Here is a 27578-nt window from a genome sequence, read left to right on the forward strand (position 1 = left end):
GAAAGTGGGGGCTCAGCAAGAACTGATTCCCGAGCCATTCAACTAGCCAAGAAAAAAAAGCAGAAAGGAACTGGGAGCAACGCAGGTGAGGCTGTGTGTGCTGGGGGATTGAGGGATCTGAGTCGCCCTGGGCGTTAATTAAGGACCGAAGAAACACGCAGATAGGTGTTTCCATGTCCTTTGTGTTACTTTTATGTTCAAAATGCCCTTTATCAATTCCTTAGTTTTATGTGAACCTAAGAAAAAATTATCCGTTAAGAAAAAATTATCAGCAAGATTTCCAGCATCAGTATGGACATGTTGTATTGATCTAAAAAGGCTGTGCAAAAGTTAGTGGTCGTAGACTCTAGTTCTGCTGCCTACCAGGCTGCTAGGACAAAGAATAGACTGGCCAGGGGTCATAAGAGCAGAGGTGTGAACTTGAAACTAACTGGCCACTGGCCCCTGACCTTGGCACTGGGAAGAGCCTGGGGACAAGACTGCAGCTGTCCCAGGAGCAGGGTTCCAGGAGCCAGCCCCTGGGTGGCACGTGGCATTATGGACACCTAGTTCCGAGTTCTGTTGAAATCTTGTCATTTTAAAATGTCAGCAATTTTTTTGGAATAAAAAAATACCAAAGCAACAAAATAGTGGACCAAACCAGGCCTGCTGGTTTGTGGCTTCATGTATCTATCCAGAAAGTGGGATGTGATGCTTAAAGAAACTGTGGCAATCCTTTTGTAAAGGTAATAGTGATTTCTTCTACTACCATTTTCTGCATATTTCATGTGTCTCTTAAAATTTGTTTGAAGAATATCAAGGGTAGGGTGCCTGGTTGACTCATTTGGTTAAGTGTCTAACACTTGGTTTTGGCTCAGCTCCTGATCTCATGCATGGTGGGATAGAGCCCTGAGTCTCTCTGCGCTCAGCAGTGAGTCAGCTGGAGAGTCTCTCTCCCTCTCTGTCCCTCCTTTCACAAACGCATGTGTGTGCTTGCTCGCATACACTCTCTCTGAAATAAATGTTTTTAAAAAAGAACAGTGATTTCTATAATCAGAGAATGTACAGTGAATTATACAACAATGAATTATACAATGTAGGGTTAGCAATACAGTTTTATGTCTTTCTGTTTGTAATAGCATGACTTCTTTCACTCCCTATTTTCTGTTAATCAGTTGTCTTAAAGCAGATACTGCCCTATGATGGATGTCATTCATGTCCGTGTTCATGGTGAGAGGGGAAGGGTTCAGGGCAGTTCAGGAAGTGTCCAGATGGCACTTGGAGAGATAATAAAAGAAGGTGTGGGGGGGGGAGAGGAGATAGGTAGAGTGAAAGAATTCAGCACAGACTAGGCAAAGTCCATGAAGGGAGCCAGCTGCCTTTAGCCCGATAGGTAATCTCCGTCTGGAGGAAGAAGAACACTGAGCATTCAGGGATACAGTGTGTGTCACATTGATTGCATTGCTTTGGGGTCATCTATAAAGGGGGTTTTATTTATTTTTAATTGTTTTTATAAATATTTCAGCATTATCTTTTAATAAGGTCACTTAAAAAGCATAGTGATATGTTATTATCACGTCTTTAAAGAAATAGCAGTATTTCCTTCATATCTAGCAAGTGTTCAAATTTTCAGTTGTCTCAAACGCTGTAAATGTTTCTTGTAATTGTCTGCTTAAATCAGAATCCAAGTAAGTCTCCTCTTACTCTTGGTTGGTATGTTTCTTAAGTGTCTTTAACATGGATAGGTCTCTCCATTTCTCGCCCATGTATTTGTGGAAGAAACCGAGTGTCTTGTCTTGTCAAGTCGGCCAGTCTAGATTTGGCTGATGGCATCCCTTTTAGTTTAACACGTTCCTTTGTCATCTGGGGTCCCTGTAAATCAGCATCTAGAGGCTTGATCTGATGGGTCAGCCATCAGGGGTTGATGAAAGTCATTTGCCAGTGGTGGGGTGCTCTTCCAGAGGTCCGTGACATCTGGTGGTCGGTCTGTCCTGTGTTGTTAGCAGCCACCGATGACCATGACTGGATTTATTAATTTCTGAGGATTTGCAGAGATACTTCTCATTTCATTACTAGCTAGAATTCTGTAAAGAGCAGCTTCTCTTCTATGCTTTACCTTGAGGCACAGTCATACTGGAATGTCAGGATAAACGTCTGAGCCTTTTTCTTCCTCAGTTTTCCAAGTAATGAACTGGTCTCTTTGCATCCTCCAGTGGTGGTCAGAGTACTTTTATACACTCATTGGTTTAAACATTTTATAGACTTTTTAAAGAGGAAATAATCTCCAACCTCCAAATGTTTATGTAGTAGAATTATCTTGTATTCATGAGGGCTTACATCTTTGCCTCCCACATATCTTTCCTGAAAAGCCCTCATGAAGTCTGTCATCAGCCAAGAGATAGAGAAATGATCCCTTTTCCAGAATCTTTGGGGCCAACTCTATTTCCCCTTCAACCCTTGTCATTTTATTTTACTAGAATTTCAGACTTGCAGAAAAAATGATTCCCTGGCTGGCCATACTCTATGAATATTGTCCCTCACTCATGTTTTCCAGCTGTAGAACCCCTTACCCAGCCTCCCCTCATATTACCATCTCCCATAGTCATAGTGTGTTTACCCAAGCTAAGGAGTGATCACCACCACAGTCCCAGGGAGCGGACTGCAGACTCTATCTGGGTTTGACCGGCACCTCACTGCCAATCCTGTCGTGGGTCCCAGGCTGCACTTGGTTGTCACAACTCCTTGGTCTCCTGCAGTCTGGGTCAGTTCCTCAGCCTTCCTTGCCCTTCATGATACATTTGAAGAGTGCTGGTCCTTTACTCTGTTTGGGCCTGATGCTTTTTTCATTAGGCTGAGGTGATGGAGCTAGAAGTGAGGTACCCATCTCACTGTGTCGTATTGGGGTCCATGCAATAAACGTATTACAGGTGATACTAACCATTATCACCAGGTTAAGGTATTGTCTGCCAGTTTTGTCCATCATCAAGTGACTATTTTTCCTTTTACAGTGAATAAATATTTATTTTGAGGTCGATACTTTGAGATGGTGTGCAAATCTCAGGGATCTGCCAGATGACCCTGAACTTCTACAAGTTCCAGAGTCTCTAAGACCACTCTCAGGTTCACTAACCCTCGAGGAGGGCTCAGAACTCACAGTTAGCAATTACTGGAGTGAAAAGATTTAGAATTAAGTCAGCCAAGGGAATCGGAGAGGCTTAGGGCAGGTTCCAGGTGAGATCCTAGTATGAAGCTTCCCACTGGCCTCTGCCTGGAGTCGTATTGCCAGCTAGGGGAGCTCACCTCAGCCTTCATGTCCAGATGTTTATCAGGTCTCAGTTGCACAGATGGCTGCTTGTCCATGCGGCTGACTTGGTCTTCAGCCCTCTGAAGGTCGAGCAAACATTGTGACCCAAGACCTACATTCTAAGTCACACTGTTAGACTATATGGAGTAGCTGAGAGCTCCCAGGTAACAGACACACTTCCCAGGCAGGACCTTCCAAGGACCTTGTGATTTCTTCTCAGGAGCCAGGGGCAAAGGTCAGACATGACCTTGGGCAAGGTTAATCTGCCCATGTACCTGTGCAAATATCCTTTTTCTCTTTAAACCTCCCATCAATTCAGGGCTTAAGGGTAGATTTTGTTACAGTGATGTTCTAGTGGTGATTCCCCCACTTATTCTTGTGCATTCATTAGACAACTTCTGTAAGGAAAAGCTGTCTCTTGTAACTCATTTATTTATTCCCTTCTGTCAGTATGGACTCAAAGGTATTTCTCCTTCAGGCTATTATAAGGAATATTAGACTATACTCAGTATTATCAGTATTTATTTTGCTGTTCAGATTGTTCCAGCTTTGGCTACTGGGAGCTCTTTTGGTTGGATTCTTGTGCCATGGTTTTTTAGGGGGCATTTCCCTACCTTCTGGCACCATCTGTGTGTTCCCTGCCCTAGCCCAGGATTCAGTCACTTCCCCAAGGAGTGCTATTCGTTTTATTAGAAAAAGGTATTAGAAACCAAGGTCTGGTCGCTCTGTGTGGTTGTTGCTCATTGCTCTCCAGCTGTCATTGTGTCTAGGCCCTCACAGCAGACAGTGCTAGGAAATATCTTCATGTACATTAGCATGCTGGCTGTGTTTTGATTCAGAATATTTTACGTTTTAGAACGGTCATAAGGTACATATATTCTGTATTTCTTAACATGCCCAGTTACTGCATCAGCACTTTGCAGTTAAATATATTCATTTAATAAGAGTTCAGGTCAGGTGTTGGCCGGCGATTATTTTTGGCACCAAATTTAGGAGGGGAAATGTGGGTTTGGGAGCTTTTTGGTTTTCGGGATTAAAGGATTATTTGTGTAATAAGGCTAAGAACAGAGAAGTTGCAGGGAAACAGGACTTAGTGGAACTGAGGCACTTAAACACAGTTGGGATTTTATTGTCACTGTAGTTAAGTGCAGAGTACACATATTGAGTCTTAGAAAATGTGCAGTCTGAATGATTTGAAAAATAAAGGTAAAATGTCTAAAATTCAATATTATTCCTGTTGGGTTGCTGTTGCATATAGAAAATAAAATTTCCAGTTTCTTTATCTTTAGTATTGTGGCTTTCCCTGCCCCAAATAAACCAAGAATATTTTCTCAGCATAAAAAGTAAAGAGAAACTTTCCTTCTTGAATCTGATAGGGAAACAAACTTTTTTTTTAATGTAACCAGCTTTGGGACTATGAATAGATAAACGTACCTTTCTTGTCTCCAAGGGCTGGGGAAAGGAAGGAACAGATGGGACTTACAGGAAGACACAGTAAACAGCAAAACCTACTGACTACCCTTTTTCTTGACGAAGTGAAAAAGGAAAATCCCAATTCTGCGTTGTCTAGAAGAGACACACCCTGGATGGAAATATTTCGGAAGGTTAAAATTTAAGACCAGATAAAACAAAAAACAAGGGTCAATAGTAGTATCAGAGGTATGGAATTCAAAGGAAACAATTGGGGCAGAGAAGATTTTCCGTATTTTTGGATGCTGTTCACATGTAATCAACAGCAAGACTAAGATTTGTAACCAGGCATGGGAGTATTTATATGAAAACTTGTAATATCCAATAGGATAAAGTAAGAACTGGTGGAAATCTATAATTGGATAAATGAAAACCTAGCAATATTCAAAGTGGGTAATTAAACTCATTTGCAGATCAAGCACAAAAAAATACAGATATGAAGGATGTTTACAGTGGGATTAATAAAATTTAATAAGTTGTACTCCATAACCATGGGATATTTATCAAAATTAAACTGAATAAACTAGGCCATTAGGAAAACTGTAACAAAGTGTTAAGGGGGGAAAAAACCCAACCTGGCAGTACATGCTTTTATTATAATGTAGTAAAATAGAAAGTAAAAATTCGGGGCACCTGGGCGGCTCAGTCGGTTAAGCAGTTTGCCTTCTGCTCAGGTCATGATCCCAGGGTCCTAGGATGGAGCCCGGCATCGGGCGGATGAGCCCGCTTCTCCCTCCCCCGGCTCTTGTGCTCTTGTCCTCCCACTCGTTCTCCCTCCCTCTCAAATAAATAAAATCTTAAAAAAAAAAAAAAAAAGTAAAAATTACTTGGAAAACAAAAGAACCTACTAAACTCTGAGTAAAGAAATAAAAGCTGATTACAGATAGCAGAAGAGATCACTATCCAGTTACGGAGTGTGAATTGAGCAAGCAGCCTCCTTGCTTTCTCCTTTGTAAAATGGTTAATAAAAGCACCTACTTAGGATTATTGGGAGGAATAAATGAGATAATACAGGTGAGATGCCTAAAAGCGGTCAGTGTCAGCTTCTCGTTATTAGGTTTGCAGGCAGGGGACGTCACCAGAGCCAGAGGCGCATTTATGACCCAAGTGCCTGCCTGTTAAATGCTCAAAAGGAAGCTAAGAGGAATAGCTATTATTTCAGGATGGAAAAAGAACAAACCTGAAGGGAGTCAGATCCAGATTTTGACACTTGAGTGTGCAGCCTATTCATGATTTAAGAACGTTCTGTGTGGGCCAAACAGAATACCCTTCAGTGGATATAGCCCCTCCCCTGTTAGTGTCTACCTCCGTCTGAGTGGTTTTACCAAGAGAGGAGAGAAAGTGTAAGTGAATTCCACCAATCCAGTGGAGAGTCAGTATCATGCAAACCACATGGTAATACATTGGAGTACTTGCAGTAGAATGCACGATTTAAAAAAAAAAATCACCATTATTCAAAAATAAAAGCATAAACAGTTCAGTAACCCCCGGATGAAGTTAGTGTTTCAGAGGCTCATGCTTACCTGCTGGCAATACAGACAGATTCTATTCTTCTGTGGAATATGTACATTAAATGGTATTCTGGACTGTGTAGGAAAGAGGAAACTCCCCATGATCTTGACACCAAAGCCTGACAGGGATCGCCTCCAAAAGGAGAGCTGTGATTGATGACTTTAAAAAAATACACTTAGGATTTGGCAAAATATTTTAATATTCTGACCAAGTGGGGTTTAGTCCTATAGCTTGCGAGTGATTAATGTTAGGAAGTCTGGTACTTGGGTTATGTTATTTTCTCACTAGATTATGTATTTATTGAAAAAATTGGTATCCATTATTGATAGAATTAGGAATGCAATAAAGATTCCGTAGCCCAAACTAAGAGCCAACATCATAACTCACTGGTGGCTTACCGAAGGCATTCTACATGCCTGCCAGAATTGCTTTTATTATCATTGTTAACCCTTGCCATTTAACATTGCTCTGGATGTTCTTGCCATTGAAATCAAGAAAAATAGGAGCTCATAGGGAAGAAAACCCCATAGAATCAAGTGAAAACTGGTTAAAACTTAAAAGACATCGAAGTGACCACTTATAAACCATTGGCAGTGTCCTGTGTGGCAGCAGTAGCTAGTTAGGAAATGCAGCAGAGAGAACAGCTCATGTGCAGTAGCAACAAAAATTCTAGAACAATTAGGGGGAGATTTCATAAGTGGGCAGGACATAAAGGAAGAGAGGAGACAACAAAACTTGGGACTGAGAGAAGAAACAATGCTTCCAGATGTCCTGACTCCTGTTTTGATACATGTCCCCTACCGAGTGCCATGCAGGGATACCACTGCTTACATTCTGATATGGGAGCTGGGGAGGGGGCGGGGGAGCTTTGGATAAACAAAAACAGTAAATCAAATGGTAAATGTGAATACGACAAGGAACGGGTATGTGATCCTTTGCGGTTTATAGTAGGGTAGAAAGCCGCCTCAACAGAGGAGGAGACCCTTGACAAAGGTGAGAAAGGAAGCCATGAGGATGGATCTGGGCAAAGTCCCTGTGAGCCTGAGGCTAGAAAGTGCTCTCAGCAGAAAGACCTTTGTTGTTAGAGTTTGGAGGCCCAGGGGGTCCTTTACTGAAGTGGTCAGAGAGCTGGTGGGAGGCTGGGCTGTTGAGGGCTGCTAAGGGTTTCGGAACTGTTGAAACTTTGGCTTTCACTCCGAGTCAGATGGGGAGATATAGGGACATAATTAGAAAAGTGACAGGGTCTTTTGAAAAGGATCATTCCAGCTGCTCTTCTGAAAATAAACTGTAAGGGGCAAGGACTGCAGGTAGGGGGTTCCTTGTAGTCCCCAGTAGGAAATGACCGTGGCCGTGGGCAGATGGTGGCTGCCGGTGGGAAGAGGTGGGTAAATCCTGGATCTGTCTTAAAGATGGGTCCAAAAGGGTTGTGGACAGCTCTGGGTTTGGGAGAGGAAGAAGTCATTATTGCAGGCGTGCTAACTCTTCCCACAGTATTTCATGCAATTCTATTTGAAATTCTGAGGACACTCGTGTGGGAACCCATGGTTAGGGATTCCTGAGGATGCATGGGAAACGAGCCTGGAGGTGTTGCTCTGTGTTTGGGGGGACATCTCACAGGCGTCAACCACTGAAGCTGTGATGGGGCTGTGATCCGTAGGCCAGGACACAGGGACACACATTGATCGATAGGCCTAAGACCGACACTCTTGTATGTGCCAAGGTGGCTCTTGTTATTGGCAAATGAGTGATGGCCTTTTGGGAAAAAGAGGCTAAATTCCATACAGGATAAAGAAAGAAGACAAGAGGTGTCAGGTTTTTTAAAAGCATGGAAAGCTCTCTGGATAGCCAACACTTGCTTTGCCCTCATCTGTGTGCTTTACATGATTTAGCTTGTGTATCTTCACAGTAGCTCCCTAAGGTAAAGACTTAACTACCAGTCTGCTCTACAGCTGGGCCGCCAGAGCCGCTCCCCCACTGCGCTCACTGCTCAGAGGGTACGGATGCCCTCAGCAGAGCAGAGCAGAGGCCCAGGCCTTGGAGATCGGTGGACGCTGAAAGGTTTTAAGTGAGTGTACACAGCATGAAGTAAGAGGAAAGATGGGGACGGGACATGAGTAGGCACTGTGCAGAAGGCAGCCAACACATGAGGAAGCAGAGGGGATGTGCTTGGTGCTCCTTCAGAGACAAGGAAACCCAGAGCCCACAGGGGTGTGCGTGGAACATGGGGATGCGGTGTGACATTTCTGGATGGTCACTTGATACTGTTTGCAAGAGCCAGAAGATTCGCGTAATGTCCAGTCGTGAAATGACTGTGTTGTAACTTATCTCAAGGAAATATCCAGGGATCTACGTCAACGGACATGTGCCAGCTGCTGCCCAGTGCTGAGCTGTGTATTACTAAATATCGCTCGTGTCTGCCAGGAAAGCGGCACAGTTGGTGCATATTTTTAGGAAGTTTGTGTTCGTAAGAAAAGCTGGGTGTGTTGTCGGTAGACACATTGTGTATGTATTTGCACAGAAACAAAAATGGTAGAACATATACCCTTGCAGGGTTAGTAGTTTTTTTCTGAGGGTTAAGATTGAGTTTTTAAATCATTTTTCATCATTTTCATTTTCTGTATTTGAAAACACATGAACTACATAATTAGAAAATAAATATTAGCCACCCCTATCTAAGTAGTGGGAACCAGAACAGTGGTCCCCTCTGCCCCACCCTGGGGTGGAGTGTACCAGTGGAGGTTTTTGGGTTGCACCTGAGGCACTTGGGGGGGCTCTCCAGCTGCTTCCCCTGTAAACCGAGACAGGAATAGTCTGGAATTGGTTTCTCTGCCCAGAAAGGGATGATGAGAGCAGCAGGAAGCGGGCAGAGGGGCCAGGCAGCATGGGGCAGGGCCCCTCTGTGGCTCCTGTAGCCTCGCCAGCTTGTCCAGCACGGGAAGGTGGGCGTGCAGATGGAGGGGAGCTGATAGACTGCTTGGTGCCACTGGTCAGTCTGTGCCACGTGAATGTTTGAATAATTGGGTTGGATTGAGCCATGAAATTAAGTCAGTGATCTATTTTTTATAGTATATATACATATATATTAAAAAAATTTTTTTTTCTCACATTAAAGCAAAAATTTGGGGGCATATATCACCAGGCTCCTCCCATTGCTTCCTGTTGCTGCCGTGCTGAGAGCAGAAGGGCCACACTGAGGGAGACAGGAGGAAGGCCCCCATGCAGACTGTCCATTAACTGGGGAGCGGAGGCAACTGTAACTCTTTTTCTAGAAGAGGATTCTGGGAACGTTCACACAGGCACTCCTGAAAGAGTGGATTGTCAACTCGAGTGTCATGAAGCTCCCCGGTTGGTGGATGGGGAGTCTGGACTGCAGCCAGAGAAAGCCCCCTCTGATGGTGTGGGACAGTGTGCGTCAGAATCTCTCAGGGCTTTCTCATACCCTGTGGACTCCGTTTAGGCACCCTGGAGGACAGATGGGGCCTGTGACAGCATGCAAAGTGGCTTGCAGGCTGTGGGGAGGCGGTCTGGTCTGGTCTTTGCTTTTAGGTACTGGATGACTTTGCTCTAGCTGTCCGTGGTAGTTCCCTCTGCACCGCTGGCCTTCACCTGGCCAGGCTTAGACCCTGCAGGCTAGGGTAAGCACAGCATGTTTGCCTTGAGCAGCTCTTTGTGGCGTGAGTCTCCTGGCGGTGCACTTGTGGCCAGGCCCACAGCCATCTCTGGTCATTGTTCCTATGAGCTTAGGGTCCATGTGGTCCCTGGACTGGAGCTGTGGTTTTGAGGGCTGGCATAGCCAGAGATATCCTGAAGCAGGATACAGGGGCGTGGTGGCAGCCATCTTCCAGTTGTGCTGGTGGGGAAATGTGGCCTCCTATCCCTGAATCGACTGTGAGTTGAGGTGTCCTGCACTGGGACAGTGAGCAGGTGATACGCATTTTCTCAGTCCTGGTCCTCTAGGTCCGCCCTTTACTGATGAGCAGCGGTCACTTACTTTGGTTTCTGTTAGCTGTGTGCCTGCCCTGTGCTGTTCCCTGCTGGAGTGCATCTCGCTTCCTTTCTGTCTCCCAGGTAGATGCCTGTTTCCCTGTAGGTCCTCTCATCTCGCTGCCAGGGGAGCGTGGAAGCCTGCTGAGGGCCCTCTCTGGCAGGTCCCTAACCCCGGTGAGGAGGAGGCCTTTGTTCACGAAAGATGTGATTGGCTTGGCCACGCATTTGAGAGTTCTGCTGCCACATGAGGTGATTTGTGGGGACAGTGCCAGACGGCAGTGTCTGGGGATCAGAGCACCGACTCAGGAGTCTGGAATGCAGTTGAGGTCTGCTCGTGCGGTCTCAGTGGCCTTGGGCACGTGTCTGCCCTCTGGCTGCAGCAGCATCCTCTATTCCAGGAGGCGGTACAGGACCCGTCTTCCTAGGTGGTCATGTGGATTACACTCGAGGACTCTTGTCAGACAGCCCAGTGCTGGTTGGAGGACCCCGTGCTTTGTTGAATTCCATGTAGGTTTTGCTCATCACAACACATACTTCTGTACAGTTACCTCCTGTTGGAGCAGAATAAGGAAACAACGGCAGGGCTTGTGTCTATGTGGTTTTGGGCCCCTGGCTCTTACAGTTCAGCTGACAGAGGTGGGAACCGTGCCCTGGGAGCCCCGGCCTGCTCTCCTTGGCCTGGCATACGTGCTTTGGTTGTCCTGAACTATGGATGGCACCTGGGGATGTACTCTGTCCCATAGTCTGTCCCCCTGGGAGCTCCTATACAGCCTTTTTCTGTGAAGTCTGAGTCACCCTTCCTGACTTGCTGGTTTGACCTTCACAGCCTCAGGAACTGTCTTTCCTAGGCTCCCAGCCAGGGTTGGCCAGCAGGAGCACTGGCAGGAGATTAGGTGGAGGGAGGAAGGGGTAACCAGGACCTTGCTCTCGTTCCACTTTAGTGGGAGTTTTATGACAATAGCTGTATCTCCCCCGTGGTCTCAGTTCTTGCTGGGCAGCCCCTAACATAGTCTGGTTTATGTGCACTGTCCCTCTTCTGGATTCTGGGGGTGGTGGTGCCTACAGGCCATGCTGACTAGGGTGTTTGCTCATTAGTGCACCGTCACTGGTATACATGTCGGCATGACATCCAGCTGGGTGTAGTACCTTGAGTGTTCCTGGGGCCCTGATGAGACCCTGATGGATCCCCTAATGTGAGCAGTTTCTCCAGGGCCGTGACTGCATTATGGCTGCGGTGTTACCCAAACCTTTTCCAAGGCCTCTTGCCACCACTGGCCCCTTCTGTTTCCAGGATGCTGTTGGGCTTCATCATCGAGTGTGGATTGTAGGCCCATCTCTGTGTCCCTGGGAAACAGCTGTACTTAGGACACAGGTAGCCAGTTGTAGGCTTCATGGTAAGGCTCACCATTCTAGCCCCGTACCCAGTGGAGTAAAGAGTCCATCGATATTTGTTGAAAGAATGATAAAGCATGAAGAGACAGCGAATCACCGGACACATGTCACGTAGCAGCCATTCAGGAAGCGTACCCCGTGCTGCACCTGACAGAGGGGGGCATTAACTCAAGCTGACTATACACCGAGCATGGTTCTCACGGCAAGCCTGAGAGATGCAGGTGCTCATACCCCATTGTCTGGATGAGGAACCCGAGGCACAGAGAGATGCAGTTGATGGGGGCTACACAGCTGATGGGTGACTGTGCTGGGGGTAGAAGCCCAGGCTGACCGGCTCCAGAACCTTCAACCAGCCTGTCAGCTGTACAACACACAAGAACAGCGTCTCCCCTTCAGCGAGTGAAGCGGTTGTGGAGCTCCCGGGTAAAATACTAGCACCTGGGTTCCGGACGATTAGGGCTGGTCCAAGGTTGCAGGTGGGCCAAGGTTAAGCAGCCGTCAACGTAATTTGCCACATCAGGAAGCTGCTATCTTCACCGATTCTGAACAAGGCAGTTGAGAAAATTAATCATCGCTGATTTTTAAAAATCATAAACCTTAACTGGGAACTAAAAAAGATTTCCGTAATAATAGCAAGTTAGAATAGCAGTCAGCATTGTTTTCAATGAGGCAATGTGTTCCCATTACAGTCGGAAGAGGCAGCGAGGCCGGCACTTCAACAGTATTGGACGTTTTTATGGAAGCTTTAGAGAAAAGCTGATGAATAGGAAGATGTGATTACCTATCGATGATGATTACTGGGCTTAGAAAACCCAAGAGGTAGACTCAATTATAAATAAGGATAACTAAGTAGCTAATTGTACAAAAGTGTTTGCATGTATCACAGGAGTAGCTTTTCTATTACAGTAATTGGAAAAAACAGTAATGGAAAATAGATCTCATTCATAATGGCAATGAAAGTGCGGAAGTATCGGTTTCACCAGTGACCTAGAGGCTGGGCCTGGGTGAGGCCCTGTCCACAGCCACTTCATCCAAGTGAACACTCTGTTCTGTAATTTACATCCTTTATTCAGTTCCTTTAAAACCCCAAAGGAACTTTTTAAAAGAAGAAAACCACCTGTGCATTTTAAGTTCATCTGGAAGAATAACTTCGTTAAAGTCTCCATGCAGACTTCAAAAAAGAGAGGGCATGGGTCAGGGAGACCACCGCCCTGGTGACACAGGCCTCTGAGGAGTGTTGGAGATGAAAGTGGGCCGGGGCTCTGGCGGGGAGCAGGCCATCTAGGCAGCTGGGGACAGCCGGAGCAGAGGCACGCAGGCCAGTAAGCGAAGGCTGCACAGCCCGTCAGTGGTTCTGGTAACGTGGGTTTACTCTTTGGGAAAAGTAATGGTGATTTCGTACACGCTTCTCCCCCCACCGGAGTTCCACCACCCAGGGAAAACCGCTTCCGGCATTTTGATGTTGAACATTTTCCCATGTGTATAAACTACACCTGTTACTTTTTTTAAAGAAATGATGCACATATATTTTTACCTGCTTTTTGCTTTTATAAACATGACTATTTTCCCGTGTGAATAAATACACGTTTGTGGTTTATTCTTTCCCAGCCGTGTAGGACAGACCACGTCAGGAACTACGAAGAGCCCCTTCATGGGTTGGGCTTCAGTGCCCTCCACCATCCAGGATACATAACGGGGCCAGCCTCCCGTCCCTAGGAGAGCTGGGGAATAGTTACTGAGACAGGTTGCTGCGCTCTCTGGTTCAGTGAGGATCCCCAGCAGAGCCCAAGGTTATCAGGCCCCTCCCGCACACCTGGTGGGGGGAGCACGTGAGCCATGGGAGCCCGCAGTATGCAGGATAGAGAGCTGACCATACTCAGCACAGAGCCCTTCCGGGGTGAGGAGGCCACATGCTTGGGGTGGTACTGGGTTCTGTAGCTGTCAGCCTAGGGGCGACTTCGGGAGGTATGCCGGCAGAGCCCTTCCCCTGAGCCCTCACCTAATTCTGGTCATGGTCGTGCTGCAGCGCGGTGCACCGGTGAGTTGGGGAGTCGGGGCACGCAGTGGCGTACTCTAGCTCGCTTGGCTATTTCACGCCCAAATAGGGTTGTCTTTTAGGTCTCCTTAGCCAGAAGCTGACCTGCTGGCCGGCTTTATCCTTCTGTCCTCTCCCTGCTCTTTTAGGTTATCGAGCACAATCCAGTGTTTCAGGTAAATGTTGAGATTACTGAAGCAAAATTCAGTTCATTTGAAGATGACTTGCTCTCTAAGGTTTTCTGGATTTCTACCGTGAGAAAGAAGTTTTTTATGTTTCTTGACATTGGTCTGTAGGTTAAGTTGGTCACGTTCCATGCAGTGCTGTGACATCTTTTTCTAGTGAGGACGGCTGCATGGCCATTGTAGGGTCCTGTGTGGAGGCCGTGGGTCAGCTTTAAGCCTCCGGCATCCGTGGCTTGGTGGACTTGTATAGCTGACTCTGGAAGGGTGGGATTTTCAGACATTGTACGCGGTGATGGCACACTGTCGGATGGGACAATGTACCGTCTGGGGTCACGTAACCCAGCACCTGCCCCAATGGCGCCCGCAAGTCAGCAGGGTGTTTTTTCTCTGGAGCAGGGAGTCTGGACGCCCGGTGCAGGGTGCTCAGCGCATCAGCTCTCGTTCCCCTCTCCTGGCCCTGCCTTCTTCCCTCGCAGCTTTCTCAGGGTACCAATGGGCAGTGCTCAGCCTGAGCTCTGGGACCTTGGGTGCACCAGAAGACTTTGAAGGGGAGGCGAGCATGGCTAGTCTGAGCGAGTCCACTTTCCCATAGCCGTCTTCCATTTATAACCTTAGAGACCGTGCATTTGGGCCCAGGACTTCTGCAGGCGTTCCTGTCCGTCTTTCCTTCCCGACAGTGAGTCCTTCCCCACCACCAAGCTCCCTGTGGCACAGCACCCCCTGGGCGCATATAAACGCAGTCTTCCAGAGCCCGGGACCCAGGATACTTCAGAGTGCTGGCTTCAGGGAGGTGCCTGGTATGGATCCATTCATGCAGGCATCAAGACTGCCTTGGGGCTCTGTGGCCAGCTTGGCCTCCCTTATGCACCGGTTTTCCTAGGTGGGCATGCTGAGATGTTCTGAGGTGACATACAGCATAGGGGGCCTTGGGGGTGGGGTCAGCCCTTACCTTTCCCACCCTTCTCTCGTCCTAGCAGCAGCTGCTTTTACGGGGAGTCCCATGAAAGCGGTGTATGTAAGCCCAAGCAATTCCTTTTAGCTCTGGGAACATTTCATCACCGGGGGAGTTGTTAACCGCAGAAGGTCCCAGAGCACCTGCGGTTAGGGGCGGTGATTCTCAGTGGAACTGTGGCATCTGCAGGAGTAACCAGAGTGCAGGTGCCAGACGACAGGACGGGCTGTAAAGAGAACGTGGTGACGCGTGTGCTCGTACAGGTCAGCCTGTGATGCGTCACCAAGTGTTCTGGGTGCAGTCTGTCTGCCTGTTACCAAACTGCTGCCTCTTGCGTCCCTTTAACAAAAACAGTTACGTTCCCGTCACTGGCTCGTTTTTCAGCAGTGTATACTGTTGGTGATGGAAGCCTGTAACGCTCATGTCCAGCAGAATTAAGTGGGGTCTATTTCTGATGTTGTTCACATGGTTTTTACCTAATTTCCCCATCGTTTGCAGAGCATACATGCCAGCACACAGCTAGTAAAGGGACACAAGGCTTTGGTCATTCTTCTTGCTTCGCAGGTAACGCAGAGTATGAGCCACACGGCTTTCATTGACTCCTTACGACGTAGACTAGAAATGGCTCAGAATGACCTGGTTTTTGTCTTACAAAGCTCGGTAATAAGCATTAATATACATATTTAAATCTTGCTTTTAAAGGTAGCTTAAAATGATGCATCACTTGATGCTTTCCATCCTTGATTTCATAGTGGCTTTCATAATATCCCTTGAACCATGTTTCAGTATGCTTATTTGAACCGAAAAATGGAATTAGACCTTTCGGGGGGAAGGAGCACCGTCCTGACAGTACAGACTGCCGGTGCTGCGTGGGCTCCCTTAGCTGCAGCTGCAGAGTGCTGCGATTGCGATGAAATGACATTTAAAGCACACGGGCATTGTATTTAAAATACTTTTTTCTTTGGCAAAAGGCCTCTGAGTTTAGCAATGAGTAGTACTGACCCCCAGCCCCATGAGCCTCCTGGAAAACAGGCAGTCATGCTGTTGTCTATGGGTTCTAAGCTTTCGATACTCCATCACCGTCAAAGTTTCTAGTAGGTTTGGTTACTCCGGTTGGGCTTGTGTTATTAATTATTGCAATAGTAACTTGATTTTTCACATGAAGATTTCAACTCCTAGAATGTGTATTTAAATTTTTGTTAAAACTAGAATTTTAATTTACATACCTGTATTTATCGCAGGGAAGATGCTAGGGGATAAAAGGGTTCAAAGCCCAACAACACATTCAGGGAAAAGCCGGAGTTGAGGGGAGTAGCGTGCGTGTGTGTAGGGAGACGAGCGAGTGACGAGGAGTTTCTCAGAGTGGATCCCAGGCCGTAGCCCCTCACCCTCGTCCCAGCCCTGGTCTGCCGGCTGGAAGCTGCACCGCAGTGGGGAGAAGCTCGGCCAGCGGCCGGAGCTGAGCCAGCGGGAGGGGCCTGGGCTCCCTGAGGTAGAGGAGCTGGTGTTGGTGTCAAGAACTTGCTCTGACAGAGGCGGCTTGTCCTGTGTGTCAGAGTCAGCTGTTCCTGTTTAAGATGGAAGCTTCGAGTACAGAGACCTACACAAAGAATGCAGCCTCTCACGTGTTTCCTCTTTCCCCTGTAACACTAGGTCGTTAGACATTTTCACAAAGACGTGTTTTCTAGAAGTTCAGCACATCCTTCAGTTTCACTTGTTCTTTTCATTTTATTAAATTCAACAAAAATCAGATGCTTTTATCCTTGTTAACTTGTACGACGCACTGTAAAATTGTCTTTATGAAGTCACTCGTGTACACCTTTCCCGGGCTCTCCGGCCACAGCTGTCACAGCACCTGAAATTCCTTGGCGCTTACTAGGACCCAGGCCCTGTTCTCAACTTGCATCACTTCTCTACTTAATCCTCCCAAAACTTTGAGGTAGGGAGTGTTGTTCCCATTTCACAGGTAGGGAACACTGAGGTGAGGGCTTAAGTTGCTTCTCCAAGGTCAGGTAGCAGAGTCAGGGGTGGAGCCAGGATTTGAATCCAGGCCACTGCCCTTGGGGTTTTGCACTGCTCACAAAGCACGTGGGTGTCAGAGAAACCCTTTCTGGGTGTCTGGATTGTTTTTATTTTTCTTTGTACTTTATTATTTTTAAAAGTATGTTTTTGTGAGATCAGCAGAGAGATGACTTTTGAGGACGAAGCTGGACAGAAAACAGCCTAAGGGTGGCTGGCATCCTTCCCTTGTTCCTTTCCTGCGACTGTGTAGCCCTGCCCGCTGTTTGAGCTCCACTGTGTCGGGGATCTCCCGTGTGCCTGCAGCTCTTGGCGTTGCAGGGTAAGGAGGAGCCTCTGCCCCCGTGAAATGGGCACTGGGGTTCTGATCGCCGAGCGTCCTGGAGACGCGTATGTAGGTTTGCTACGGTTTCTAATCAAAATCTTGTTTCTTCGCGCCTCTGAAGCCCGTGACTCTCCCTATTGACTAGTTTGAAGCCCTCAGGGCTGTGCACAATGACGATGGGGAGGCCGTGTCCCCAGAGCGTGGCCTCCATGAGGCACGGTACCCTGCATGTGTCAGTTTGTCTTTTTCATCGTAGGAGCCTCAGGGTCCGCTCAGAGGAAAAAGAAAGGTGGCAAAGTCAGCCCGACTCACTTGCACACGAGCCAGCCTGGCTGGTTGTGTGGGAGCCTTGTGCTGCCCCGCGGAGGTCAGCCAGCACCGGCTCCGGAGGCCGGAGTGCAGTGCGTTCAGCTCCAGCTACTGCAGGTAAGAGCCAGCGAGCCCGGAGGACGCTGGTCACGGGGCGGGAGCGGGGGCCAGGCTTCAGGCCGCGTCTCCCAGAGCCCCCACCCTCTAGTGCTCCATCCTCTCAGGAACTGCCCTCCACGCTGCTTCTGATGTCCTAAGTCCTGGATGATGTCTCCATCACCCCAGCTCCTGCCTTCCTCCTGCCCTGCCCTTCTCTGTTTGTCTGAGTTTCCGTCTTTACTAGGATTGACGCTTCTGTGTCCCCATGAAGTAAGCAGTGAGCCACGGGACACCTGGCACAGCCCTGCCCCTCCCTAGACCCCACTGCTCTTTTCAGGGCTGGGGTGAAGGGGCTTTGCTCGCGCAGCTTGGCAGTTCTGTGTCTGGGGAGCATCCGCGGCGCGCCGAGGATATGGCCTTTATGTGCTAAGGATGCTGGCTCCCTACCCCCTCACCTGCCCTTCTTCCCTACAAAATGAGCCCCTCGAGGGCAGGCCAGCCACCTCTTGGGTTGTGCCGGGGCCTAGCAGGTGCCTGCAGCTGGCAGCCACTCCGTGAACGCTCACCGGACACCTTGACTGCAGCTCTATGGGCACCTTTGTCTGCAGTGTCCTTTTTGAGGGTCCAGCAGAGGGACAATGAATTGGGATTGTCTGGGGAGAGAAGAGGCTAGCAGCTGAGGCTCTGTAGCTCTGACCTGGCCTGATCTCATTGCCACCTCGTCCCTGAGGATTTCCCGTGTTCATGGTACTCTGGGGCCGTAGAATACCTTGGGCCTGGGAAGGCACAGGTACCCAAGGACTTCTGAGTGCCGAGCTGACTCCGAAGAGGAGGCTGTCCAGATCCTGGGGGCATGTCGTCCTGGGAGAAGCTCGTTGAGATAGGACCAAGCTGGTTATGAAGAGTATAAGAGGGTGGATGGCCTAGGTGGGGCTTGGGGAGGGCCTGGAAGATGGGGCCAGTGAGCATCCTTTGCTCTTACAGAAAACAAGCAGCTAGTGTGAGCTTTTGGTGGGGGTGGGGCCTGGGAAGGCTGGTCTGCAGAGGTGAGCAGGAGAACAGGTGTGGGGCCAGGGTGTTGGAGCAGTAACGAGGCCAGGGCTCTCCTGAGATGAGGGCTGTGGAGGTGGGGGGAGGAGCAGCAGAGCCCTTCTGAGCCTGCTCATGGCTGGCAGGTGAGACGTGGGGAAGGTGGTACTGGAGGTTCGGATGGAAACTTCAAGGAAGCTGATGCATCCCTGAAAAGGCGTTCATTGGAAAGGGAGAAGTTGCTCTTTGAGACATCCAGTTGAAGGCGTGAGCCTTGAGGCAGAGAGAACTCACTTTCGATTCTCTACCTTTCCCGTTACAGTTAGTGCTGTCTTGTTGCTTAAGTACTCCGGGCCTCGGTTTTATTGTCTGTGAAGTGGGGATGATGGTGCTTGGCACAGAAGGTTCTTGAGGCCTGGGAAGGGCTGGGCTGATGGGGCGGTGGCATCCAGAGCTGAGTGGCAGGGCCGTGGGCCGCCGTGGGCTGGGTGTGCAGGTGAAAGCTGAAAGGTTAGATAGTGTCCCTTTTCTTACTTGCGTGAATATCAGGAGCCTATGTGCCTCCCTCTCCCCAGAGACCGGTGATCTTTTGTCCCTTCCAGCTGGACCGTGGGCTGGGGCAGAGGCGGGCCTTCTCGTGTGCTGTGAGGTGGCCACTGGAGGCTGCTGCGAGCCTCCGCCAGAGTTCAGGAGCAGCCTGCGGGAGGGAAATCGGGGTCTGGGCTAAGGGGAGGTATTGAATGTGGGGGAGTTCTGGGGAAGGGGCTTGGGAGCAGGGAGCAACCAGATGGCAGGTGGTACGGGCCTCAAGCTGGGAGCAAGAGGAGAGACTGAGGGCCAGGAGGAAAGGTAAATAGCCCCCGGCCCCTGATTCCAGTGACTGCTGAGTCCTCAGGCCTCACCCGGCTCCCTGTGTGGCTTCACCTGGAATCCGGGGGCTGTGTCTCAGAGTGACGGGGACTCAGGCCAGAGTGAGGAATGTCACTGTGCTCGATAAATGAAACATGCCATTGCCTCCCCAGGACGAGCCCTCAGGTGACGCAGCCTCATCGTCGGTTCTCGGCCCGCAGCCTTCTGCCCTCCACCCCCTGTTCGCTGTCGATTTGCCCGTCTACGTCCTCCAGGTCTGGATGCCTGACAGCTCTTTGGGTCTGTTCGTAAGACTGTCAGGAAGCTTTCAGCTTTCTGAGGCTTGCCGCAGAGGTGGGGCTCTGGTGGGCACTCACGGGGTTGGTGGCCGGGATGTTTGGCTGCTTTCTAGAAACGGTGGGTAAGTGACCGAGGAACAAAAGACTAAGAATAAAGCTCAGGTTTCCCCCCCCTTTTAGCTCCTCCTTGTCAATAAGGTGAAATTTAATACACTCGAAGTATTTTCTATTTAGAGACTGTAGTCACGGGACACCTGGGTGGCTCATCCAGTTAAGCGGCTGCCTTTAGCTCAGGTCATGACCCCAGGATGTCCCATGTCAGGCTCCTTGCTTAGCAAGAAGCCGGCTTCTTCCTCCGCCTGCTGCTCCCCCTGCTTGTGCGTTCTTTCTCTCTGACAAATATCTTTAAAAAATAAAATGCTCTGTGACTATATAAAAAAAAAAAATTCTAGTCATTTTCTCCTATGGGAAATAGGCTGGCCAGGGTTTGTTTTTAAAGATTTATTTATTTATTTGGGTCGGGGGGCAGGGGCAGAGGGAGAGGAGAAACCCAAGAAGATTCTGCACTGAACATGGAGTGGACATGGGGCTCGATCTCCCAACCCTGAGATCAGACCTGAGCCAAAACCAAGAGTCAGACGCTTAACTGTGTGTGCCACTCAGGCATCCCTAGGCCAGCCAAGTTTTGGACCTTTGGGAAAACTGATGCAGGAGAGTTAGTTTGCTGAAGTAAGTGGATAAACCACGTATTGGTGGTAATAGGTAATTCAGATTTGGCTATAAGATAAAGTAGGTAGCTTATCAAATTTTTAGCAGTTCAGCCTTAAACACGTATTTTTAAAAGACCTACACATATAATTTTAGTTTTCTTGTATTCAAATTGGGCTATTGAACGTTTTCCTTAAAAGGTCAAAAATAAATACCGAGTAAAGCGCAGGTAGGCAGAAGTGTGGGTGGGGGTCCCAGGCAGCTGCAGTGGGGGTTCCTTCCAGTGCAGTTGGGGATCGTGTATTCAGAAAACCTCACGGATGTCGACTCCGTTCTGCCTGGCATTCCCACCCAGGAGATCATTCTTAAAGAAACCTGGCAGTGTACACATAATTGGCCAAAAGATGTTTGCCATCGCCTCGAAAGCTAATGCTGGGGGCGTGTTCTTCTAGCGCGAGGAGGTGGGCTAGGAGGGCGGAGGTGCAGCCATCGATGACAACCACAGGCAGTTAGGGACTGAGAGAGGAGCTTCCCCATACCGAACCGGGAAGGGCTATAAATTGAACAAGGACATTTCCGAGGAGACCTAGAACACAGTAGCATTAAGTTCATTTTGCCTTTTGTTTACACTCAAGTTTCTTTCTTCAAGGAATATATGTGAAAATAAGGGAAAAACAGTTCGTTTTAGGAAAGGGGGAGGTGCCCTTGCTGGCCGGCCCTGTGGATGATGGTGCTGGTCGTGTGTGGCCGCCCCGCTGCCTTCTGGGAGGTGGTCCTGCACTGCCCCCGTCCCCGGCTCTGCTCCTCACCACTCTGCTTGGTTTTTCAGGAGGTGCTTCCTGCAACTGGAGGGCTTGTCGGGCCTGAGGACGTGCAGTGTTCGGGGAGCACCATCAACCTTCGGGACCTGCAGTGACCGCGGCCCTTTGCCCCAGGGACCCAAGGGCCACGCCTCCAGCCTGTGGCCCTGAGACTCCGTTAGGTGGTCTTAGAGGCCTGGGGGAGATCCCACTAGGTTTCTGCTCAGGAGGCTCGCTGAGCTCCTCGGAGACTTTTGGCAGACTCGGAGACTTTGGAGAATTTTGGCTTCTCAAAAATGTTTTTCGTATGTTTTATCAGGAACCGGTTTGGGGCAGTATTCATGGAAATCACCGTATAGGAGCATGAGGCAAGGCCTGCCCTCAGGGCCAAGCACATGCCTTTCCCAGACTTGGCTGCACACGGATGTCCCTTGCCCCATTTGAGCGAAGCCATGGAGCCCTTGCTGCATGAGAAGAGACTTGGGCAGGAGGTAGGGTGGAGTACAGATTCCCTAGTCAGATAGGACTTCATCTGTGAAGCAAATGGGATCTTTCACCTTCCGTGCTTCTGCATTTGGCCTGAGAAAGATCGAGAAGCTCTATCCCCCTTCTGAGAGCTAGCAGGCTGGTTCCCATCCTCTGGGTGGTGTCTGGGTTTGGGCTGATTCTGTCAGCCCACGGGGCAGAAGTGGTCCCGTTGTCACAGTGACGCCAAATTCGAATCCGTGTTTTGGCAGAGCGGGCGGGGGAGCGTGTGTGAGGGGAAGGAGATGGGGGGTGAAGAGGGGCGTACTGGGGCCCTGTTAGCGGGCCCCTGCATGGAGGCCAAATGTAAAGCTCCTAATTTGGGGATGGATGGTTGAGGTAAATTTACGTTTTTCTAAATTCTGTATTTGGGTATTCATGTTTAATACTAATTTGTCCATGGTTTCTAAAAGGTCACGGTCTGAGTCCTGAACAGGACGTGTGGGGCAGCGAGAACGGTGTGTCTGCTTGTCCAGGCTGCGCTTGTGCGTGTTCAGTGTGGCCGTGCATTTTTACGGAGTGCTGTCTGTCTTGCAAGGCGAGCCCATAACCTTGCACATTTTTGTTTGTTTGTTAGTGGGACTGGCTATGGGGTCACTCAGAAATGCTGTTTTTCGCCGTGGGCCTTTGAGGCTTATGTTGATTCAGATGCTGTTTTGGTTCTTCAGTTTGGAATTGTCCAAACTCTGCCTGTTCTTTGTTTCTTCATTTCTTGAGTTTTTGGCCTTGGGCTTTTGGGAATGACCCCAGCATTTGGTGGTGAGTCCTATCTCTGTCCTCCTCCTCTGAGGTGCTGTCTCTCCTGGTGCTTCTCCACCCAGGGAGAACTCGGGCCATGTCAGAAATGGTTTTTACCCACAGAGCTCTGTGCTGCGTCACAGACTAAAGTTTTGTGTCCGCCTGGCCCCTCAGCCTCCAAGTCACCGGCAGCCCCCTCCCTCCATGAGGAGCCAGCCTGCCTGCCAGGGTGGTCTTGGGGGCTGGGTCGCCTAGTGGCCACACTGCCCTATCCTTCTGTTGGGAGAAGGGGCTGGGCCATGGGAACGCTCTCTCCGGGCTGGGTGGTTGGAACATTCCCCAGAATGTTCTCCTGGGAATGTCCACCACCGATATGACTGGTACTGGCTGTCCGTTTTCTGGGCACTGAGTTCTGTGGTGACCACGGGCCCAACTTGTAGTACGAATGAATAAAAATTTCTGTACAGTCATGTAGTGATGGTGTTGCTTGGCTTTACTTCACGGGGGTGTGTGTGCAGTGTGGACATCAGGCTTCGTTTTCAGTCAGTAGCGAGAACCCTCTCGGCCGCCCAGCTTGTTGCCTCCTTTCTTGTCTCCGCATTTCACACCTCAGTGTGGAACTGGCCTTTGTGTCTCAAAGCAGCCACCTTACCTGAGGGCCAGATGAGCTCCTTCCTCAACCACGGGCCTAGGGCTCGGGGATTAGAGGACAGGGTACGGATGTCGGAACCAGCTTGCCTCCTTAAACAGGCCATCAGGCCACCAAAGAGGGGGAATTTATTTCACACGAGCAAGGAAATGTGCAGTGGGAGGCCTGGAGCGGCACGGGGACAGGGTGACAGCCGCCGTGGGCCCGCCCGCCCTGCCCCTGCTTCCTGCTGCTGTCCTTGCTGGGCTGTGGGCGGAGCGGCCAGCTGGCGCCAGGGGGGCTAGGTGAAGAACAGCAGCTGCTCGTCCTTGTCCTCCTCCATCTGCACGTGCTCAGGCTCCTCCTTCACCTTGAGAGCTGGGGGCCGGGAACGACTCACCAGTCTCCTGCCTCTCTGCAGAGCAAGTGGACTCTGTGAGCTGTGCCCCGCAGCCTTACTGCAACCGAAGGCACCGCCCAGGTCCTGAGCATGCCTGGAAGCTGGGGAGCTGGGGCTGTGGGGTCCCAGGGACATCCTGGCCTCCCCCATCTGCCCACGGGCTCAGGGCTGGAGCTGCCCTGAAATGACGGGAGTGAGCCTCCCCAGCATTTCCAGAGCCTATTCCCTGGGCTGCATCACATGTGTGATGTGGGCACACATCAGGCCCCTTGATGTGTGTGTGTGTTGGGGCGCACCTGCAAACACATGGGCAAGTACCTGGCTAAACAGAGCCCGCTTCCTTCACTCCAGGGATGTAAGGGGAGACCCCACAGTGTCTGCCGGTCCCATGTGACAGCTTGGAGAGAGCTACCCTATTCAGAGAGCAGCCCCATCTGCTGGAGGCTGTATCTGGGCTCGGGCCTGCTTTACGGAGCACCCCTCCTGCTCCCAGGGCCTGAAGAAAGTGGCTGCTCTAGCCTTAGTCTGTGGGGCGGTCAGGGGAAACCCTAGTGATGGGGGATGAGCTGGAGTGTCGGTGGAATGATGGGACCTTGCGGGGGCTGAGCTGCACCTGGGTAGGACTGGGAGGGGGCTAGCCAGGCCAGTCACCCCCAGGAGTGCGTATCCAGGACAACAGGCAGCCCCAGGAGGACTTGCTGAGGAAGACAGTCCCAAGGGGCAGCAGGACTGGTGGGCCAGGAACGGGACAGCCTGCTCTGTCCTGGCCTTTCTCTGATGGCCCCATCTTTCCCCCCGCGCCTCAGCAATTAGCAGCTGCAAAACGGTGAGCCAGGCTTGGCTATAGTTCCCCAGCCCCTCTCAGCCCCACAGTGCCTGGTCATGGGGCCCTTGCCCAGCAGTGACTCCCCGGGGCCACCCTGCCCACCTTCTTCTTGATCTCAGCCTGGGCCCGGGCCTGGGCCCGCTGCATGCGCTCCTCCTGCATCTGCTTCTGCATCATGACCTTCTCCTCCCGGAGTCTGGATGCAGGGGCAGCACAAGGCGGATTAAGAACTAACTGGAGGCACCGGGGAAGCTCCCAGATCCGCTTCCCAGCGCCTCACATGCAGCCTTCAGTCAGGCCCCGGCCCTCCCTCGAGGAGAACACTCCCCTCTCCTCTCCACCCTTCCCTGCCAGGCCATGTTGGCCTCTGAACCTTGTTCTTGGGGGTTCCCGCCTTAGGTCCATCTGCTCATACCCCTTGGACGGTGGGTCCATGCTGCCTGCTCCTAGCATTCTGACACTGCCAAGTCTTCCTGCCTTCCCCTGCCACTAAACTGGGCTTCCTTGGCTTCCCCCCGAGTCTGCATCTTCCCTCCCTGGGGCTCTGGCAATGCCGATCTCTTCCTCTCCCCATCCAGCAGGGAAGATGGCCATTGCTGTCCCTTGTCCTTGGGGTGAGGCCGTGCTGTCCACACCCTCACTTTGGCTCTGGGCCCCCTGAGCCCACATCCTCTCCACTCCAGACTAAATTAGGGGTCCTCTCTGGAAGATCCCTCAGCATGGAGCACCAAGGTCCTGTCTCCCTTGGTTTGGGGGCTCTTTGAGGACGGGTCTGTATCCAACCTCTGTCCTCAGGGCTGACCTGGGCCTGCTCAGACAGAAGCAGGGGTGTGGAGGGCATCGTGAGGCGGCTGGTCAGACCGTGTGGGGCGGGACAGGGGCCTGGCTCTCACCTCATGCGGCGCTCCTTCTCCTTGGCCTTCTCAGCCTGCTCGATCTTGATCTGGGGCACCCGCTCTAGATTTTCCAGCAGCTCGTCCAGGTGGTGTTCGATGATGGTGAGCATCTGCACGGTGCCCAGGTTGGACTCCTGCTGGCTGCCGATGCATTGCTGGTACACGTCCAGTACCTTGCGGTTCAGGCTTTCCAGCAGCTTGTCCTGCGAGGGGGGCGGGCCGGCAGAGGGGTGGCATGGGCCTCTGCCTGCCCCCCGCCGCACCCATTGCCCTTGCTGTGATGCAGCTGCCCTCCCCGAGCCCCGGCAAAGCCTGGGAGAAACAGCTTGGACACTTGGACTTTTCTTGGCCAGAGCTGCCCTTGCCCTCCTGCGGTCAGCCAGACCCAGGGCTCCAGCCACCACTGAGGTTCTACCCCAGCTGCCTCAGTGTGTCCATGGGGCCCAGTTCCCTCCTCTAGGGCCCTCTTCTGCCCCTGCACTGACCTCAGCTCCCCACAAGCCCCTGGCCCATGAGAGCGACTTCCTGTGCGGCCTGGGGCAGATGAACTCCCCTTCAGCCTCATCTTACATTTAGAAAGTAACACTCCCGACGACATGGACTGGGCGTGAGGACTGAGTGAGGAATAGCAGGCAGGCAGGCTCAGGCCAGGAGTGGGGCCCAGCCAGCACCCAGGGAGTCTGTCTGGCCGGCCGTGGGTACACCAGCCTGCTTGTTGTGGCCTCCTGCGGACTTGGCCTGGGCTGGTACACGGTGGGTGCTGACAGTAATTTGAGGGAATTAGGAAGCTGGGATTGTGCCTGTGCCCCCAGTGCGCTGCCAGGAAGGGTGTGCAGCATTCCCTGGAACGTTCTTGGCCCTCTGTGCCCTCAGAATTCTCTCACTCTTTCAGGCTGGCTTGGGGGCGTGCCATCTTCCTCCTGGCAGGGTCACCTTCTGGACACTTTGTGTTGAAGAAACAGATGTATTTGTAGAGTGAAAGGAGGAAGGAATGGAAGAAGTGTAGCAGCTGAGTGGCCAAGGGGCATAAATACGCAGGAGGACTTCAGTTGGGGGACCAAGGGCCTTCTCCACCGGTGCCCCTTGATCAGCCCTACAGAGCCTGGAAGGTGGTGAGGTTGGCACTGGGTGCTCCCAGATGTGCTCTTCAGTGGATTGGGCTCCAGGCCTGTGGTCACCCACACTCCCTCCACACTCGCTGCCCTCTGGCTGCTGATCGGGGGGCCTACCTCCTGAGCACCCTTGTACTTGCCGAAGTGGAAGACTCGGGCTTTGAGCTCCAGCTCGGCGGCGGTCTCCTCCTCCTTGGTGATGGACGTCATCAGTGTGGTGACCCACTGCTTCAACTGGTTGACCTCCTTGTCCCTGGATTGGGGACCAGCAGGGCCCTGCCCACTCAGTGCAGCTCCCGGCACTCCACCTCTCTCCGCCTCACTGCCCCACCACTGTCCTGAGGGCTGAGGGGCCATGACCGCAGAGTGCGTGCCCGGGGACCAGAGATGCTGCTGGGGTGCAGGACTAAGATTTAATATCCCTTTTTTTTTTTTAAAAGATTTTATTTATTTATTTGACAGAGATCACAAGTAGGAAGAGAGGCAGGCAGAGAGAGAGAGAGAGGAGGAAGCAGGCTCCCTGCCAATCAGAGAGCCCAATGCGGAGCTCGATCCCAGGACCCTAGGATCATGATCTGAGTGAAAGGCAGAGGCTTTAACCCACTGAGCCACCCAGGCGCCCCTAAGATTTAAGATCTTTAACAATCAGCACTATGAAAAAAAAAGTAACAGCTTTATTGAGGTATAATTCACATACCTATAAAATTCTTTTAAAATGCATAATTCAGGGGGCACCTGGGCGGCTCAGTTAAGCATCGGACTCTTGATTTCAGCTCAGGTCATGATCTCAGGGTCATAAGATTGAGCCCTGTGTCGGGCTCCATGCCCAGTGGGAAGTCTGCTTGAGATCCTCTCCCCCTCCCTCCAGCTCTCCCCAGCTTGTGTGCTCTTTTTCTCTCTATCAAATAAATAAGTAAAATCTTATTAATCTTATTAAAAACAAACAGTTCATTAGTTTTCAGGATATTTATACAATTGCACAACCATCGCCATCATCTCATTTCAGAGTATTTTCATCACCCAGAGGAACCCGTTCCCCTTAGCCATCACTCTCCATCCTTTCCTTCCCCCCCACTGTGTGTCTGTTCTGGACATTTCACAAATGTGGAGCCATACTGTGGTGGCCTTTGTGTCTGGCTTCTTCATTCAACAGAATGTTTTCAAGGTCTGTCCATGTTAACGGCATTTGTCAGAAATCCT

At 50.6% G+C, this 27578-nt stretch overlaps 2 protein-coding genes across 3 annotated transcripts in view; one reads left to right on the forward strand and one right to left on the reverse strand.

Moving 5' to 3' along the window:
* The window catches only part of ZXDC (ZXD family zinc finger C), a 38778-nt gene extending 15792 nt beyond the window's left edge, over positions 1-22986 (forward strand). For both annotated transcript variants that reach the window (XM_045989915.1, XM_045989917.1), the window contains 4 exons: positions 1-85; positions 17417-17586; positions 19620-19721; positions 21283-22986. In XM_045989915.1, the coding sequence (XP_045845871.1) occupies positions 1-85; positions 17417-17586; positions 19620-19721; positions 21283-21369 (444 nt within the window). In that variant the 3' untranslated portion in view covers positions 21370-22986. The remainder of the gene's footprint in view (positions 86-17416; positions 17587-19619; positions 19722-21282) is intronic.
* A 390-nt stretch (positions 22987-23376) lies between these two features.
* CFAP100 (cilia and flagella associated protein 100) overlaps positions 23377-27578 on the reverse strand; it is a 53493-nt gene continuing 49291 nt past the window's right edge. Inside the window, exons 14-17 of the mRNA XM_045991345.1 lie at positions 26496-26631; positions 25264-25469; positions 24473-24566; positions 23377-23559 (exon numbers count right to left, since the gene is read on the reverse strand). Of these exons, the coding sequence (XP_045847301.1) occupies positions 23446-23559; positions 24473-24566; positions 25264-25469; positions 26496-26631 (550 nt within the window). The 3' untranslated portion in view covers positions 23377-23445. The remainder of the gene's footprint in view (positions 23560-24472; positions 24567-25263; positions 25470-26495; positions 26632-27578) is intronic.

Source organism: Meles meles, chromosome 20 (genome assembly GCF_922984935.1).
Source record: "Meles meles chromosome 20, mMelMel3.1 paternal haplotype, whole genome shotgun sequence".
Classification (NCBI taxonomy): domain Eukaryota; kingdom Metazoa; phylum Chordata; class Mammalia; order Carnivora; family Mustelidae; genus Meles; species Meles meles.